General features: G+C 36.1%; 3 protein-coding genes across 9 annotated transcripts; 2 read left to right on the plus strand and 1 right to left on the minus strand.

Annotated features, from left to right (window-relative positions):
* Positions 1 to 2189: 2189 nt before the first annotated feature.
* LOC109188273 lies at positions 2190 to 2922 on the plus strand. The gene is made up of 2 exons (XM_019338879.1): positions 2190 to 2605; positions 2728 to 2922. Exons 1-2 carry the CDS (start codon positions 2288 to 2290, stop codon positions 2743 to 2745), a joined length of 336 nt encoding a protein of 111 aa, XP_019194424.1. The 5' UTR covers positions 2190 to 2287; the 3' UTR covers positions 2746 to 2922.
* Positions 2923 to 4548: 1626 nt separating this feature from the next.
* On the plus strand, positions 4549 to 9696 carry LOC109188271 (putative pentatricopeptide repeat-containing protein At1g53330). Of its 4 annotated transcripts, XM_019338870.1 has the most exons (4): positions 4549 to 4666; positions 4697 to 6147; positions 8115 to 8200; positions 8898 to 9696. In XM_019338870.1, the coding sequence occupies exon 2, from the start codon at positions 4698 to 4700 to the stop codon at positions 6081 to 6083; it is 1386 nt and encodes a 461-aa protein (XP_019194415.1). In that variant the 5' UTR covers positions 4549 to 4666; position 4697; the 3' UTR covers positions 6084 to 6147; positions 8115 to 8200; positions 8898 to 9696. The 4 variants fall into 4 exon arrangements, with proteins under 4 accessions (XP_019194415.1, XP_019194416.1, XP_019194419.1 ...); XM_019338871.1 differs by having other exon boundaries at positions 4549 to 6147; positions 9029 to 9696; XM_019338874.1 differs by having other exon boundaries at positions 4549 to 6147; positions 9355 to 9696.
* Positions 9697 to 14702: 5006 nt separating this feature from the next.
* LOC109188272 (IRK-interacting protein-like) lies at positions 14703 to 19142 on the minus strand. Of its 4 annotated transcripts, none has more exons than XM_019338875.1 (3): positions 18837 to 19142; positions 18469 to 18626; positions 14703 to 16320 (listed from the first exon to the last, which is right to left on the minus strand). In XM_019338875.1, exon 3 carries the CDS (start codon positions 16318 to 16320, stop codon positions 14962 to 14964), a length of 1359 nt encoding a protein of 452 aa, XP_019194420.1. In that variant the 5' UTR covers positions 18469 to 18626; positions 18837 to 19142; the 3' UTR covers positions 14703 to 14961. The 4 variants fall into 4 exon arrangements, with proteins under 4 accessions (XP_019194420.1, XP_019194421.1, XP_019194422.1 ...); XM_019338876.1 differs by having other exon boundaries at positions 18458 to 18626; XM_019338877.1 differs by lacking the exon at positions 18469 to 18626.
* Between the last annotated feature and the right edge of the window lie 314 nt (positions 19143 to 19456).

The raw sequence follows: 19456 nt of genomic DNA on the forward strand, positions 1-19456 counted from the left end.
GACTATTGTGAATTTGTGATGGCCGTTGGGGCGTAGAAGTGAAAATATTTGTGTCAATTGGGCCTTTAGCACATTTAGTTATTCGATAAAATTTCACTTTTTATCCCATAACTATTATACGTGAATCACATTTGATCTTTGATTATTAAAATTTTCTAATTATGTATATAATTATGTAATTTGTATTAAACTTAGTCTTACTCTCTAATTTCCTAGCTAACTACTACATTTACTTCTCCTGAAGGGAAAACTTCTAGCAATAGTTGGATGAGAAATTGAACGGTATGATCAAATATAATATAAATAACATAACTATGCACCTAATTAGACGATATAACTAAATATGATACAAATAATATAGTTATGCACCTAATTAAAAAAAAAAAATTAATAGTCAATGACTAAATGTGATTCATGTATAATAATCATGGGACTAAAATGAAATTTACTTGCTCGTAAAGCAAATTCTACTTTTTGTTTTTTTGGATACATTAGATATTATGCTAAACTAACCATAAACTCACGTAGCTCATGCTTAAGAGCACTTGAATGAGATAGATGGCAAGTCACGTCCTTGATCAAGATCTCCTAATGACTCTCCAAAATTCCAATGTGATGTGTCTATAATATAATATTTATATAGGGAAAATGACACTTTTTTTCCCTAAGTTATATACTTATAGTACTTTTCCCCCCTGAATTATTTAAGTGACTCTTTTTCCCCCTGAAATGTTAAATGGATATATTTACCATTAAAATAAATATTTAAAATAAATATTTCTTTTATTTTTCTTCTCTAACAAATTATTACTATAATTTGGTTCAAACCAAAGAGATACTATAGCAACCAAACCAAAATATTTCAATTACAATTTAGAATCAAACGCGATACTTAGAGTTTATTAAAATCGCGAGCCGGAATGACCGGCTCATGTTCCGAACTGAAAAAATAAAATACATTTTTTGTTGAATTTAGACTACTTTAAAATAAAAAATAAAATTTTAAAATAAAGACGGTTCAAAATCGTGAACCGGATCCGAAACCACCGGTTCACGGTTCAGGGTCCAGTTTTTTTATTCATAAATTTAATAAATAGAAATCTAAATATTGGGTTTTAGATCTGAATCATAACCGAAAACTTTTAATTCGATTACTATAGTGTCCGGTTCAGTTCGAACCAAACCGTGGTCATCGCTACATATACACAATAATTTGTTGGAGAAGTAAAATAAATAAAATGTTTACTTTAAGGGTAGAAATGTCAATTTAATATATAAGGCGGAAAAACCACCACTTTTAAAATAATTGAGGGGGCTAATGTGCTTACATAAATAATTGAGGGGGAAAAAGTGCTATAAGTATATAACTTAGGGGAAAAAAGTGTCATTTTCCCTATTTATATATTAAACTTTTAATATTGTGGTAGGCAAGTTATATCGTGGATCATGGTTCATGTAGCAGCATAAGTCATTAAGTAAAAGGAAGTTGTTTGATTTTAATTTTAGAAAAAAAAAGATGTTACCATTGTATACTTGTATATACTATGTTTTTTTTTAGATTTATTTTCCACACATATTTCATTATAGAGATATTAGGCAATTATTTTGATAGCTTATTGTATTATCCGATACAGTTTGACCAACTAATAGTATTTGGTAAATTAGTTGTTTACTTCTAACTGACTACATATAAAAGGAATATAATGACATAAATATATTTTGTTGTATACTCCGTATATACTTAACTCTTAAGTAAATTCAAATTCTTTTACTATCAATTAAAAAATACATATGACCAAGACTATGGGGTTTATAATGCACTAATTTGAATTAATTCCTTCTTTTTATTTATTTATTATTTATGATATATACTTAAAGAAAAAATATCAATAATCTCAGATCCAGATTGTGACAAATGGACTTACAAACCACAATAATTCACAATTCTATTATGCTCCAACGTGTCTCACACTCTCACCCAAACATCCATACTTTACAAACAGAATTTTATTTTTAAACGCAGTTTAATTCGAATAATTTATAGTAAAATAAATTCATTTATTATTGAGTAATAATAATACTAAAAAAGTTATTATGTTGTCATACAAACTTTCTTGAGTTTTCTGCAGGCTATAAATAGCCCTACTACTTTCTCAGCTCTGAATGTAATCTAAAGTAAACAAAGAAAAACCAACCAAACATAGTACTAACTTCTCCTCCATGATTGCACTTCAATTCCTCCTTTCTCAATCTCATTATACAACTTTCACAACTGCCCATCTTTCCTATGCACGTAAACGACATTATTATATTAGCAATGCCATCTGAAACCTCATCATCCCCGGACACTACTTGTTTCTCTGAAGGTAGTCCATATGTTCAACTGGTGTCCAAAACATTGTCGGACAGGCTCCTAGGCAAGTACTTTGATGCGTCCGAGTTCGACTTTGATTACGAGCAGAGCAGCCTATGGTCTCCGGTGGTTTCCAGAACTGTTTGGTTGACCTCGCCGGGAAACCTGTGTTCCGGCGCCGAGTTCCTCGGCAAGTTAAACAATGCCAGGAAGCCTCACCGGTTCAGAATTTATATCCATGCTTGTTTCAAGGTATATATTTAGTTACGGATTACGTTATGTCATTATTGTCAGATTCTCAGTTTAAATTTTTAGTTAAAACGGAATGTATTATTCAATTAACATAATGTGTATTGTGTTTATTTAATCTGCAGATTTTTGGGTGTTCTTGATGAGCTTTCAGAGGAAGCTTTGTTTCTGCTTTGTATGGTCTCTTGTGTGCTTGTTAGACAAGGAACGTAACTTGAATTGAATCCGATCTCCAGCAACTTAGTCAAAAAGCAGGTGGTCAAAACTCAAAAGGGTCCACACTCCACAGTAGTTGAAGAAGATGCATTTTGTAAACATATATATATACTGTCACATATACTGCATTTTGTGCTCATTTCTATCCAAATGAATGAAATTGCATACCTTAATTGACATTGTTAGTGTACCGTCGAACACATATTGGGGATATTTGGTAATTAACTATTGTTAGACGAGGCTTGAAGGGCTAAGTCCAGCACAATGTCTCACGAAAATGTGATGATCAGCACTTGTCTCTCGAAAATGTGACAATGGTATAGGAAATTAAAGTTACACATTTACTACGAACCATAAGTTTTGATATAGTAGTAAGCCCTTAGTCCTAGCTAACAAGTGATATCAGAGCAAGAGTTGGGTATGTTGTCAAATTTCATTCAAAAGAGTTATTCTAAACCATATTATTCCCTACACCCAAAAAAAACATATTTTTCCATTTGTAATGCTCAATGTAGTTTATGCATATAGAAGCCAGCCCGGCCAGAGGTAATTAATAATAAAGTAGAAGCAGGAAATTTGAATGGATACAGTGACCATTCACTGTATAATTGAACAAAAAGAATTTGGGGTCTGAGGTTTCCTGGTAAAGTCGCAGACAGATGTGATCTGTTGCTTTAACGCCAGTACGTACAGATGTTGTCTTTAAATGTAATTAAAGGTGTAGCTAATCTGCTTTTTTCTCTTGTCCGTTTAATTCTTGTCTTATACGTCTTCCACTAGATTCTCTCGTTATTAACTCGTCTCTTCCTCCAATGAACTTGCAACTTCTATCACTTATTAAATAGTTCATAATTTTTGGATGTTGTGCGACATTTTTTTTTCTCGACAAAGGTAGGGAAGTCTGCAATCATTAATAAAGAATGTGCATTTGATAAATGTGTGTTCAATATATTATAAAGTATAAATTGAATTCTAATTTCTAGTTTAAATTTTTAAGGTGTTATTCTTCAATTCTGGCCAAAAGACTCTGTTTAGTAAAATTTTTATTAGAGCTTAAAGCTTATTTGACAAAGCTATAACTCTATTTAGTAAAATATGTGAAATTTAGCGTTTCAAAATAAATTATAGGGCTTTTAACATTTTCTTGCTTTTTATCCTTATTAATTTAGACATCATTTACCCTTCTTTAATCAAAATCTTAATATCTAATTTTTTTTTTTCTAAAAATTTTTCTCCTCTCAATTATTTACCGTGTGTGTATTTTTCCTATACATTATTCTCTTCTCAGTTTTTTTTTACACTATCTGTTCATATGAGAGACAAACAACATTCATCACCCTTGTGTTATAATCATTTATACTTTTTTCTAGATATTTTGATGCCAAACAAATCTAGGGTGTGTTTAGTTCGCACATAGGAATCGGAATGGGAATGCGTATCAAATACTTGGTAATGGTAACGGGTTTTGGTGAAAGTAATTAACATGTTTGGTAGTAGGGTGGAATGTGAATGGTTACTAATAGTAGTGCTTGAGAATGAATAAGGGAATGAAAGCCTTATTTTATTTGGGTATGAGTTTTTCAATTGATGGGGTATTCGAAACCCATAGTAGTGTTCTAAAAACCTATCAACCAAACAACAACAATCACTTTCATACCCATTCCTATGGGCAAAACTCTCCAACCAAACACACCCCTAGTACAATGTAATTGTAATGTTTTTTGCTGCGGTGTTTGAAATTTGAATGTTGTTTATTTTTTGTGACATTCTTAGAACTTGGGATGATAATGGTCTGTGTTCACTAGCCTGAAACTTCAGATCATATTCTTTGCAAAACAAGAAATCTAAACTCGCCCTGCAACTCTTCCTCAACCCTAGGATGGAGAAACTGAAAAAGGTCTCGCCATTTAGACTCTCTTCTCTGATCCGTCTCGAGAAAGACCCTAAACTCGCCCTGCAACTCTTCCTCAATCCCAACCCTGGACAGACCCATAACGCTTCTCCGATTCGCTACTCGATCCTCTCCTATGATCGCATCATCTGCAAGCTCGGCCGTGCCAAGATGTTCGACGAAATGGAGACAATCCTCGAGAAGTTGAAGGAAGACACTCGTGTGATCCCCAAAGAAGTGATCTTTTGTAACATTATATCATTCTACGGCCGAGCTCGTATGCCCGAGCGAGCTATCCGTACTTTCCACGGAATCCCAGATTTTAGATGCCGGAGAACGATGAAGTCTGCGAATAGTTTGTTGAGTAGCCTCTTACTTTGTCGGGAATTTGCAAAAATGGAAGAGATCATTTCGTGTTTTGGAAATTACGGTTGCCCGGATGTTTGTACGTATAATATATTGATCAATGCCTGCTGCATTCTTGGTGATTTAACTAATGCATGGAATGTGTTTGATGAAATGCGGAGCAGAGGACCTTTGCCTAATGTGGTAACTTTTGGGACACTAATTAACGGGCTTTGCTCCAATCTTGAGATGGAAAAGGCGATTGAGTTGAAGGAAAGTATGATTAGGGAATTTAAGTTGAAGCCTAATGCTTATTTATACGCTGCCCTAATCAAAGGACTTTGTAAAGACAATAAATTGGATCTGGCAATAACCATGAAGGAGGAGATGTTGAAGAAGAGAGTAGAACTGGATTCTGCTATATATGCTACTCTGATCAGTGCATTTTTCAAGAATGGCCGGAAGGACGAGGTTCAAGGGCTGTTGGAGGAGATGAACAAGAACAAGTGTAAATGTGACACTGTCACTTATAATGCAATGATTCATGGGTTGTCTGAAGAGGGAGATTTTGATTCAGCATTCGGCGTTCTGAATCAGATGCAAGAGCAGGGGGCCGAGCCAGATGTGATAAGTTACAATGTAATTATCAGAGGACTTTGCAAGAAGGGGAAGTTGAGAGAAGCAAATGAGCTATTTGAGGATATGCCAAGACGGAAGTGCACGCCTGATGTGGTGACCTACAGGATACTCTTTGATGGGCTGTGTGATGGAATGCAATCCCAGGAAGCAGCATTGATATTGGACGAAATGGTTTTCAAAGGGCACAGCCCTCACCCCGAGTCTACCAGTAGATTTATCACAGGGTTGGTTCAAGGAGGGGACATGGAATTGTTGTTGAGAGCTTTGAATACTTTCGCCCGAGTAAATTTAATTGGTGCAGATATTTGGAGATTGATCATTTCTACTGTCTGCAAGGAAGACGAATTATTTGAAGCATCTGAGAGTGTTAGTTCCATGGCAACTGAATGAAGTGATGCTGTTTCAAACAGCCCATCATGGCATTCAAAAGCCATAGCCAGCAGCCCCTGCACAGGTGGATCTACCCTTTGCATAAATTATTTGAAGCATACTTGATATAATGTCATCTATAATTTGTTGAGCATATAATATATAGAGTTAATTCCACTTTTGGTCCTAAACTTATTAGGGGTTTGACAGTTTTCATCCTCCATAATAAAATTTGCCATTTAGTAGCCACTCTTATTGGTCGTTGGACACTTTTGGTCCTCCGTCAATGGAACCGTCTGTTGACCCTTAATTTGAAGGGCAAAACCGTCTTTTTATGTTGTGTTCTTCTAATCCTTTTAGTCCGCTGGCTCTAGGCCCCCAATCATCCCCACCGCCCCACCTACTCCACCGTTGTCCCTATTCCTTTTTATTTTTATTTACTGAAATCTAACATAAATAGAGGATCATAGAAATGGAGATGATATTAGGGGAAGTGGTGTACGAGGCAGTTGTGGATGACTTGAAGCGATAAGTGAAGGCTAAAGAAGCCATGATTCAAAACTTGAAGGAGAAGCTCCCATTATCAAGTTTTACTTTTTGACTGAGAAGGAATTAACTCTAATAAGTTTGAAAATGAATTGAATCACGTGGATCTACTGGGTTTTTGGTGGGCATTTGTGAAGTAATCTGAGAAGGTGATAATTGAGCACCACATCCGACTCTGCCCATGGTCAATTTTGCTTTTTGACTATCAATCAGTCTAATTCAAATTTTCAACTTTTTGTTGTTGCAATTTTGTTGTTAATTACTTCGAATCTTGGACTTGAGGCCTTCGGACTCTGTTCTTCTTGTCTATGAAAACACCCACTAAAATGGAGGAATAAAAGGATTAGAAGATGAAGAACCTGAGGACGACGATTCATGCTGCAATTTTGTGCCTGTTGCAGCCTCCGATGAACTCCTCTGTTTCCATAGCGAATCAGATGGCTTCCTGGGTTTTGAATCCGGTCACCGAATTTTACCGCAGGGTTCCCTCGCCGGAGTCCGAACAAAGCCCTCTCCAGGCCATTGCCATGGCTTCCGCTACAAACTCCTACAAATTGGTTTTAGTCTCCGGTGAGTTTTCAAAGCTCTCGTTTTGGGTTTACGATTCCGGCGAGAATGAATGGGGAGAAAAGGCATTTCTCAAGAGAAACGACCCATCCGACGGCTCTTCCCGGAATTCCAACTCCATTGAAGATCTTGATCATTACCCATTATATTTCTTGAGCAAGTGTGACAATTTAGTTGCGTCGGAGTTACAGAGAAGCCCCTGAACCCATATCTCCTCCTTGAATTTTCCCGACAACTCCATTGGAATTTCCTCTTCAAATTCCTCATTGTACCCATATCTCCTCCTTGCTCCGTTACAAAGAACACCACATAAAAAGACAAATTTACCATTCAATTTCACGGTCAATAGACAGTTTCACCGACGGAGAACCAAAAGTGTCCAACGACCAATAACAGTGGCTATTAAACGGCAAATTTTATTATGAAGGATGAAAAATGTCCAACCCCTAATAAGTCTAGGACCAAAAGTGGAATTAACTCTAATATATAAAATAAATGTGCAGTCCAACTATCACGTTAGACTTTTAGTTGAGATAGAACACATGCTTCAATTTGGAGCCCGTCAAAAGTAAAAGGCTGGGGCGTGTTGAGCATATATATATTCAATCAACTTAACCTTTTAGTTGAAATGGATCAAATACTTCAATTTGGAACCCGTCAAAAGTAACCCGCATATGTGAGGGGGGTGTTGATTATATATAATATGTATGCAATCCAACTATCAGCTTAGTCTTTGGAACACATGCTTCAATTTAATTAACCTTTTGCATGAAACATCTGCCTTTACATGCTGATCCATAATCTCATATAGCTAGATCAAAAGATGTTTTTTCCCAGAAGATCCCTTACTGTGTATTATAATATACCTTATTTATATATGCATAGAAGTCAATGTCTCTTTCTGATGGCTTTTTGTTGTTTAAAATCTCATTTCTGCAGTCTCTGATCAGATTATATGTTTTTTAATACATGCAACCATCAGGCGTGATTTATAGCTGGATGCAGATTGAAGCCGCTCTCTCCATGTAAGTATTCCGATTGTCTGTTTCCTGAAAATGGCCTTTTTAAAATTTTACTAGTGGAATGTCAACCAGACTTCTTATTTTATTATGCCTGCTTTTTCTGTCATTTTCTACCATTGTTTAAGCTTAACCAGCTACGCAATCACTCTCTTTGATAATTTGACTTGCCCTTTGCCTACCTTTGTCCATTTCCTTCGTTCTCATCTTCCTCAGGCCTCATTAGCAAACAAAACCCGTATCTAATATCTAATAGGTCGATGACTCACCTCATTTCGTCTCCTCCTCAATACATAGTATTAGTGTTTTTAGATTTTTTATTTTTATTTATATATATATATTGGTGTTTTGGATGTTATCATATTAGAATCAATTGCCTTACTTTTTTGTTTTTATATTTTCAAAAACCTTTATTCCAATTATAGGGTCATATATAATCAAATAACAATATTGGTAATCATTCCAATCTCAACCTATTACCAAACATGCAAAATATTTTCACCAAAACTCATTCCAATTATCAGGTATTTGATTCCGATTCTAATTTTCATGTTCCAACCTAATATTATACAAGATTTTCTGTCATCAAACTCCTCTCTAGTCCGTCCAAGAAAAGGTTACCCCAGTGAAAGTTATAGTTAGGCAATTCTCAGAAACAACGTTGCAAATTTATCAGAAATAATGTTGCCTTTTGTGCTATCAGTATCAGTGTTGTCAAATCAGTCACCACTATCTTGTGGGAAAATGCATGGAAGGAAGAATTATGTAACCAGAAGTCTCAAACTGCACTAAAGCTAAACTTTGCGTGCACACATTATATATGGGTTACTGCAGATGATTTGAGCAGGCAAGTGAGATGGTCAAATAATTGGAGGCGTAGCACAAAGCTATGGGGAATTGTTAAGGGGACAGTGCAAATGTAGTGTTAGGAGTAGAGATATAATAGAGAGGCCGGCGGCTTAGTTCATCCATACCTACCCAACTTCCACGAGGCATTCACTAGACAAAAAACAAATTATTCCCTTTGTTTCATTCCAAACATTGAATCTGACTTATCCAACTATATTGGACCGTTTGACACCTCTACTATATAAATACAACTCTCAGTTCCCCCTCTCTCCCCATTATGCATTTCCTTCAATCCTCCTTCCACCATCTAGCTTGCAGATATATACAAGGAGCCGGGATATATGATGGCTTGCCCCAACGCGGTTTTGCTTGCCTTGATGGTTTTGTTGGCCTGTCATGCAATACCAATGGAATCAAGAAAGGTGATGAAAATGGAGGCGAGTTTGAGGATGATGATGATGATGATGAATTCCCTCCCGAAAGGTGACGTTCCGCCTTCGTCTCCAAGTGATAAAGGTCATGACAATGGCGATAACACTGTCACTGGGCATGGTGGTTTGCCGTCGGTCCAAAGCCATGTGGATCGAAATTTGGGATCGGTACCTAGCCCGACAATTGGCAATTAGTTGCATTGGACATTTGGAGTTCAATTCTGTTGTTATAACACGACACAGATTTCCTTTCCATTATTCTTCTGTGCATAGCACAATACCTCTTAGAGATCTATGAAATTCATTCCCAGATAATAGAGTACTCAATCAATAGAGTAGATGGTGATGGTGGGTTCTAAAGTGAGCGATTGAAAAGAGTCCGTTTGATTAGATGTTTACATGTATAATTATCTAAATGAAAATTTTACAATAAACATATTTTCGGAATTCCGTCAATTACTTGTACGTAACTACTCAAGTCTTAGTAGTCATGCTAACTTTTTTACTTGAAAACTTTTAATGCTCCAAGAAAAAGGCGTGGTAAATTCAACAAATTTGTTAGGGATAAATTATTATAGATTTTGATATGTCAAATTGTATTTTAGAAATCTCAATTTTATTTTTAGTGTCATATGTTTATTCTGTGTGTCAAAGACCAAAAAGAAAATCAAGAAATAATTTCAAGACCTTGTGGTCTAATGGCACCAAGGTTAGACTCTCATATGGGAGGTTATGAGTTTGAGCCTCAGGTTGAGACATAATTATGAACAGATACTACATGTAATAGAGTTAAGAGTAAATACCCAAAATGGTCCCTCGACTATAGCTAAATTCACAAATTGGTCATCGACTTTCAATTTCAACCAATTAAGTCCTTAACTTTGTAATTTTAACACAATTTGGTCCTCTGTCTATTTGACCGTTTGTTGATTGTGATTTTTGAGGATATATATGCAATTTCATGGTCCATCGTCGATTTTTTAAGGTTCTGGTTGCATTTCCATATCGCACTGTTACATTTAAATCCACTGCCAAAAAGCAATCTATCAAATCCGGTCGCCTTTCTTCATCCTCCCTTTGGATTCAATATAGTTGAGTTCGTACCAGAGCGAAGAAGACGACGGGTTTCCAAACCAGTGTAACGTCATCATGGAGGCCTCCACGTGCTCCGACGAGAGATGAAGGTTCTTCTGGAGATCGTCGATCACGGTCAACAAACGGTCAAATAGATGGAGGACCAAATCGTGTCAAAATTACAAAGTTAAAGACTTAATTGGTTGAAATTGAAAGTCAAGGACCAATTTGTGAATTTAGTTATAGTCGAGGGACCATTTTAGGTATTTACTCGTTAAAAATAGTTTCCTAATAGAATACATTTGCATGTAATTAATAGTTTCCCAAAAATGTATTCTATTTTGCATGATTGGCCTTTCTTGCAAAATATTAATTACATTCTAAATTATTATGTATTGTATTTGGAAACTCTTTATTTCTAATAATAAATAATTGTAATAGAGTTAAAATAGTTTCCTAATAGAATACATTTGCATGTAATTAATAGTTTCCCTAAAAATGTATTCTATTTTGCATGATGGGCCTTTCTTGCAAAATATTAATTACATTCTAAATTACTATGTATTCTATTTAGAAACTCTTTATTTCTAATACTCGGTAATAAATAATTGTAATAGAGTTAAAAATATTCTTAATAGAATACATTTGCATGTAATTAATAGTTCCCCAAAAATGTATTCTATTTTGCATGACTGGGCCTTTCTTGCAAAATATTAATTAATTCTAAATTATTATGTATTCCATTTGGAAACTTTTTATTTCTAATAATAAATAATTTTCTAATAGAATACGTCTTTTTTGAGTACAATTTGTACTACTGACTCTATTACGTGTTACAGAGTAGTATTTATTCATAGTTATTTTTCTCAACTTACCGAAGCACAATGGGTCAATATTGCCCTCAGAGTAGTATCTATTCATAGTTGCTTTTTCAATCTACTGAAGCACAATGAGTGAATACGGCCCCCATTAGACTCAAACCCAAGACCTCCCATTAGGAAGAGCCACTTAATGTCACTAGACCACAAGTTCATTGACTCCTAATAGAATACATACTAATTTATAAAGTAATAAATATTTTGCAAGAAAGGCCTAGTCAATATTACCATTTTTTTTTTTTACCAAGTAGCTTATTGTCCATTGGTATTTGGTTGCTTTCTTATGTGAAAGGTTTAAGGTTCGAGCCTTGGTGTGGGTATCCCATTTCTCCTTTTGTAATAAAAAAAAAAAAAAGTTACCATTTTTTTCATTGATGTGTGATGGGGATTATTCCAACCACCCCGTATCATAATCATGATCGGTATCGAGTTATACATACTTTCTCAACCTATTGAAGGACAAAGATTCAATTACAAGCTTAAATATTTTAAAGTTTAATTATACTTTTTTCCTTTTGTATTTTTTAGGTGTAAGGGTTGAGTTGGACTTTAAATTTAATGGATCGTTATGCTGTGTATCCGTATGCACCATGCATGGTACATGGTGCATACGGATGCAAAAATGACGTCGTTTTATTAAAAACGTGTCCCATTTAAAAAAAAAAAAATCAGTTTCGATTCCCCTCAACAGCATTATGTTGTTCATTCATTCTGAATTTTTAGTTCACAGATTTTGAATTTTTAGTTCATTGATTCTGGATATTTAGACGTAAATCGAAACTGATTTTTTTTTTTCCATTCATGCTGAATATTTAGTTCATTCATTATGGATATTTAGTTCATTCATTATGGATTTTTAGTTTATTCATTCTTTATTTTTAGTTCATTCATTCTGTATTTTTAGTTCATTGATTCTGGATTTTTAGTTCATTGATTCTGGTTATATAGTTCAAATTATGCACAATATAATGTTGTTGCTGGGAATCAAAACTGATTTTTTTAAAAAAAAAGTGGACACGCGTTTTTAATAAAACGACGTGGTTTTTGCATCCGTATGCACCATGCATGGTGCATACGGATGCACAACATAATTTGTCAAATTTAATTGGATTGTCCCAACTCTATCCAAAAATAAGTGGGCCAATGACTGACTAGACAATACCAACCCATATTTACCCGTTTGACACCTCTACTATAAATACAACTCTCAATTCACCCTCTCCCCATTATGCACTCCTTAATCCTTCCACAATCTAGCTTGCAAATATATACCAGGAGCCTGGATATACGATGGCTTGCCCTAATGCGGTTTTGCTTGCCTTGATGGTTTTGTTGGCCTGTCATGCAATGCCGATGGAATCAAGAAAGGTGATGAAAATGGAGGCGAGATTGATGATGAAAAGGATAATGAATGCCCTCCCGAAAGGTGACGTTCCGCCTACCGCTCCAAGTGATAAAGGTCATGATGATAGTGATATCGCTATCGCTGGCCATGGTGGTTTGCCATTGGACGAAATCCATGTGGATCGATCGGTGCCTAGCCCGGGAATTGGCCATTAGTTGCATTGGACATTTGGAGTTCAATTATTCGGTGCATAGCACAACCCTCTTAGAGGTCTATGAAATTCATTCTCAATAATAGAGTACTCAAAATATAGAATAGATGGTGATAGTGTGTTCTAAAGTGAGAGAACATGGCCCGTTTGATTAGATGTTTACAAGTATAATTATTTACAATAAACATATTTTTGGAATTCTGTCAATTACTTGTACGTAACAACTCAAGTCTTAATCAGGCTAACATTTTTACTTTTAAAAACTTTTAATGCTCCAAGAAACTTTTAAAATATAAAGAGTACAAAATAAACAAACCAAACAAATAATAAAACAAAACGGTTTGTAAACTTGTACGTAGAACACTTCAGCAATAAAAAAATAAATAAATAATATTAAATATTTATGTCATATTGCCAATGTGAGAATTGCGATATATTTAGCCTAATTATTAGAGCATCACCAATTCACCATCATGAGTGGATTATGGTATGATTTTTGAAGAATCAAAATCTATGTGAAAGAGAGAAGGAGAGAAGAGAAAGTAAATGAACTCTCATATGAAGGTGCAAGGTTTTACTAAATTGTGGACTCAACCAAAGAAGAAAGCTAACCACTTTGCATCGCGTATTCGCGTGGCTGGCAAATCTTGCGCCCAGCCAGGTGCATGCCTGCAATGCATCTATCTGACGGGGTAAGTAAAACATTACTTTTTACTTGGAAAAACTTCTCACAACTTATTTGGTTGGCTGTAATTGTAATTCTTTTACAGCCGAATTCCTTATCATGTAAATTATGATGTTTAATTGGAGGGAATCACAACTCCCTCATTTGCTGAATTATAATTCATGGGTGCTCTCCATGAATTGCAATTCAGTGATTGTGAGAAAGAAAAAATGAGATGAAATGACAAATGAGTCTTTGGTTATTATTATTATTATTAAGAAAAATTACACTTTTCATCCCTAAGTTATAGGGTAATTACAAATTTCGTCCTTATGTGTTGATCATGCTCACATTTTGCCCTTAAATTATCAATGGAGTAACACTTTTCATCCTTTCGTACTTATTTTTCGTCTCTGAGTTACACTAAAATTGTAAATTCGTCTCTAATATTTTATTAGTGAAGAGACGAAAAGTGCATATGACCAACACTTAAGGACGAATTCTACAATTACTCTATAACTTAGGGATGAAAAGTGTAATTTTCTTTCATTATTATTATTATTATGTAAGAGCATTTTAGTAGTTATACCACTTCTTTCTTTCTCATTCTTAATAATTCTATTTCTTCCTACTAAACAATGTAATTTGAATTCTTACTTTATTCACATTTTTTTTTAATTCATTCCTTCAAACCAAATGCACTGTCAAAAGCTACCACCAAAATGCATTGATGATGATGGTTTAGATAAATTCAGTGAAGGCTGGAAGGACCCTACCGGCCTACTGGCCTACCATCAACCCAGATCCCAAGTTTCCAACGAGGCATGTGCGACGCCTAAACGTCACACCAAATTGGTAGACCCATCAGCCCCATCACCAATGCATAACGTTGAATCATTACCCTCGTCCCAACTACTTTCTGCTCTACACTCTCTTTCAACAAAATGGTTATAGGGTATGTTCCCTAGGGAGAGGGGGAACGTCCTAGTCTAGATCGTCCTATATGTTGATGCTCTGATTTCGAAAAAAAATACATTCAATATTCAATTTAAGATATTTTTGGATGCAAAGAAAATCGAATTTTTATATAAAGGAATCATATAATATACAACTGAGAATCCAATCCCGACACCACTAGCCTAAAATTAACAAAACTTGTGGGGGGAATAACTCAAGAAAACGTTATAATACTAAAGACTATTGGGTTGTTCGGACAGAACAAGTCCACGCGGTTTCCCCTTTCAGATCAGTCCGATATGACTTAATCTGGGGCCCTTCGATTGATTATCAATCAAGGGCTCATATTGGTCTAGGGTCAACGTAGGTATACTTGAGCCTGAATAACAGTTTTACCTACCCTGAAGCCGGGCACCACCGTGAAAGCCACCCGAGGTTGTGTTTCCGGCGTCCCTTCCGATGATAAGAATGCTTCGTCGCTCATGCTCTCCATATAAACATCGGAAAATCGACTTCCCCTGCTCACTTGGAAGATTGAAGCTTCAGGATCAAAGGAAAAGGCAAGGCAATGCAGAAGCCATATGCGCTTCGCCATTTCAGCGAATGAAGAAAAGAAGGGAGTTTCTGGGTATTCCCCAGATTTCACCATGCTTCTCTGATCCAAATTGCCGAACAGAGATTGTTCCATTCTGGGATGAATGAGCCGCAAGTATTTCTTGCAGCAAAATCTTGCAAATGTAGATTTCGGTTTCCATGCTAGATAATCAGCTGGCTTCACTGATTTCAGTTCTTTGAATCTGTCAAAGAACAGCCTCTGCAATTTTTTACCCTCGGGGAGGGGCTCACGTGAAACGGAGAAGTTGAGAACATTGAAGCCTTCAAACATCTCTCTGCAAACGAAGGATTCGAATGCATAGCATTTGTGATTTACTTGCCAGAAAGCTACGCGAGGTACAATTGCACTGGCTGCCAAATCTAAATCCCAACCAGAAGATTCCATTTCCCTACTAAGCAGCCTAACGAAACTCCGAATTGATTTTGTTGCCTGCCTAAGGATTGTAATGAAATGACAGGGACTCAATCCTGAGAAGTGAAGATTGTCAGGAACAGATAACTGCCCGCTTGAATTCAATCGCTTCTCGAGAATTTTGTTCTCCTTATTGGCCTCCTCCAGCTTCTCCTTTAAGAAGGTAATTTCTGAATCCTTGAGCCTGACCTGAGAATCCAGCTTCTTTCCCATGACTTCATAAGTCTTGATAATGCACTTCTGCTCCTGAATTTCTGCCAAAACCAAATTCTCAGGGGAATAGTCTTCTATCTGTTTCTTCAAGTAGCACTGTTTCAGTTCAGATAAACTTTTCAGCTCAGACACCACCATTTGATCTGCAGCACGAATCCCATCAGGGTCATAAGGAGATTGAGAATATTGCAACTCCGCATATGCTGCTTTAACAGCTGAGATGCTTGCAAATAATTTGGCAATAAAAGCTTCGACTGCTAATTTCTCCATCATCTTTTCTTCTTCATCGCAAATATTGAACTGCATGTTCTTCAGAAAATCACTCTTTATCACATCATTTTTCACTTTTTCATGGGACTTGGATCTTTGATTTCCATGAACACTACTTGCCACAGCTCGAATGTGCATAACCTTCGCAAAAGTACGAGCCAATTTGCTCTTGCTTGCAGTAACCACAGGATGGTCAACCGAGTCCATCTGGAACCAAATTCACAAACATGAAACACACAATTCAGCTAATTACAGAACAAGAACATTTAAAGGATGCTGCAACTATCAAAATGATGATAACATATCGAAACAAAAGAGTAAAGCAGAATGCTTTATTTCTTGGATTGAATCTATTAAAGGCAATATGGTATTCTTTTAATTCTTATTTCATGTCATATTGAAGTATCAAGAAAGTGGATCTAAAAAGATGGAGAAGACTGAACGAATAAACACATAGGAGGTAAAGAAAATAGAACATCTAATCCAAACAGCATGCTCAAAAGAAAAGTCTAAGGTTGAACATTAAAGATACTCTTACATGATATTCTACAATATATTATTATATATTGTAAAGCAATGATGTGCATAAATGTCTACCTGGAAAAATAAACAAATTATGTGAGGCGGGGTATGGAAGATGCATTAACATTGTCAAACTCTAACCAAACAAGGAACATTAATTAATGGGGGAATTGAGGATATGATTTCTAGAGCTGCCCACTAACAGGTTACCAATTCCAGATAAAGACAGCAAAACCAGCTTCTTATGACTTTCATAGTTTCATATAGATACAAAATCTTGCCATCTAAGTTCATATTACAGCATCACAATAAACTGGTAAATACAAAGAAAATTGCAAAGGGCTTGCAGGCACAATTCAATATGATTGAATGACGGTCCAATCTTAATAACCGAAAGTACCTTCACCTCAATATCTTTCACAATCAATTTGGAAATTTATTCAAAACAGAATGAAAATAAGGCACTGGAAGAGAAAATATTGAAAGGATCAACATATTTTGCAACCACAGAAGCCAAAATTTCCCCCCTTAATTGAAGGGGAAATAGGACAAGTATCTCTATCAATCAATCCTTCCACCAGACAATTTAAGTTCTCAAATTATGACCTTTTTTCCATATTATGACAAATACTGTCACCCTTCTAAATACTGCTGAGGCCCACTTTGCAAGAGAATTATTCCACTAGAAATTCCTATATTCCGGCCAAAGCCTATGACTTGGAATTATTATAAAACTATATACTCATCATTAATGATGATCACATATTCACATTTCTACTAGGTGCTCAAGAGGGGGGGGGGGGGGAATAAAATAAAATTTGAGCCCAATGTCTAAGATCCAAACTCCAAAAGATACTAAGGTGAGAGAATGTAAAATCCAAACCCATCCATGTCCATCACTCTATTGAATATAAAAATAAATAAAAGATTTGCTAATATTAGACAAATCCCAGAACCCTTTCCAAACAAGCCGACATTCACGCGAGAATTCACATTCATAGTCATACTTTAGATATTCATGAAAAATTATTTCTGCCGAAAGATGTCCTCTCAACACTTTATAAACAGTGAAAAATGTACTCCATGACATAATTCAAAAATCTTTATTTTTGGCCCCACTATATATGATAAAATAACCTAATTAGATCTCCAAATATTTCCACCTAGAGCAGATAAAAGGTTCATAGTGACTTGTGGGCATAACCCCCGGACCCCCATACCAGTAAGAGCAAACAGGTCGTATACATGTTTGTACAGCGGAGGACTATGCCAACATGAAAGCTAAAGAGTAAAGTTTCTTCAGTAAACGCACCTTATTTTTTATTTTATTTTTAAATTTTTTCCCCTAACCAATCATCAATATAAATAGTAATAAGTACAATTACTATTTTTGTTTTAAACCTGTCACCACGCATGCAGTGGGCCCATTGAGTGGACCCCGTCGCAAGAAAATCACGTGGGGGCCCTATCATTATACTGTCGTAGACACCAGGCTCATAAATTTTCTACCGAAGACTCGTTTCTCGATCCTAGTGCCCAACGTAAATCCAACGGACAAAAACACATTCCCCTGTTCTCTGCGGGCTCACATCCAGCGCTTCGTGCCCGCGCTCACGTGACCACAAGATCACCCGAGTCCACACGGTAAACTACTGTAGGGTGCCAACACAGAGAACTCAAACTTAGAGACATGCGCTAGCGCGGGCGCTACTCACACCGTCCACGATTTCCTATGCGTACTGAGCAGTTGAAATTTTCAATACATGCTGGTACAGACACACAGATACCAGAAGAAGACCATGGCACCATCGAGAGAAATTACCGTTACATCACCTTTTGCTTTTCTTCTTCTTCCTCAAAAACGCGTCCAGGAAACGGAGATTTTCACCCAATCATCTTCGTCGCAGCGCGAATCCCAAGAGAATCAGAGAGCAAAACACCGTAATCACTAATCATTCATTCATTCATTAACACACCCCTGCTATCTCTTACTGTAAACCGAACCAGGGAAAACCAGGTCTTTACACACACACACATACACTGGAAACAAGTAAAACTCATCTAAAAGAGCAAAAATAACTGAAAATTTCCAGGCACGGCATGAAATTTCAACTAAACATATGATATTTCTAAGAATTTTGACAAAAATTTCAACCGAATATTCTAGAGAAATAAGAGAATGATGTGCTGTGAGTTCTGACCTGGAATACAATGCGAAGAACAGAACGAAAGCTTCTTCAAACTCAAACAGGCGTCTTAATTACTTCCGCTTCAAGCTGTAAAAGATTATTGCGATGATCGAAGAACAGCTGCGACGTTGAGATCAGAAACAAAGCTTCATACACTATCTGAACAGGGAGAGGAAGATTTTTCCCAGGCGTCTATGGAGAAGGTTGAAGAGACAAGACGGAGTAGGCCAATCGTCTGGGGGAGTATGAAAGAGAAACTGTCCGCTGGGGATTAAAAGCAAGGAGACAGTAAAGACCCAACTGAGTCAATTTCGAGATCTTGGATTTGACGGAATTGCCGACGACGTTTGAGATCAAAAGCGGTAAGTTGTGAAGGTCGGTGGAGATTTTATGAGGGTGTTTTAGTAATTAGCACCACACTACTGCGGAAACGCAGGATAACAGCTGGTAAGCTGGTTGATTGGCAAAAACGAGAGGGGGTCATTTCTGTCAATCATTTTTTCCATCTTAATTTTAGCGTGTGTTTGAAAAGAAAGAAAATATTTTATGAAAGAATGAGTTATTTTTCTTTTCCGTGCTCACTTGTATTTCAAAAAATTCTCTTGATATGTTTGATTTATTTTATGAAAAAT

The sequence above is a fragment of the Ipomoea nil genome, unplaced genomic scaffold (assembly GCF_001879475.1).
Source record: "Ipomoea nil cultivar Tokyo-kokei standard unplaced genomic scaffold, Asagao_1.1 scaffold1421, whole genome shotgun sequence".
Lineage (NCBI taxonomy): Eukaryota > Viridiplantae > Streptophyta > Magnoliopsida > Solanales > Convolvulaceae > Ipomoea > Ipomoea nil.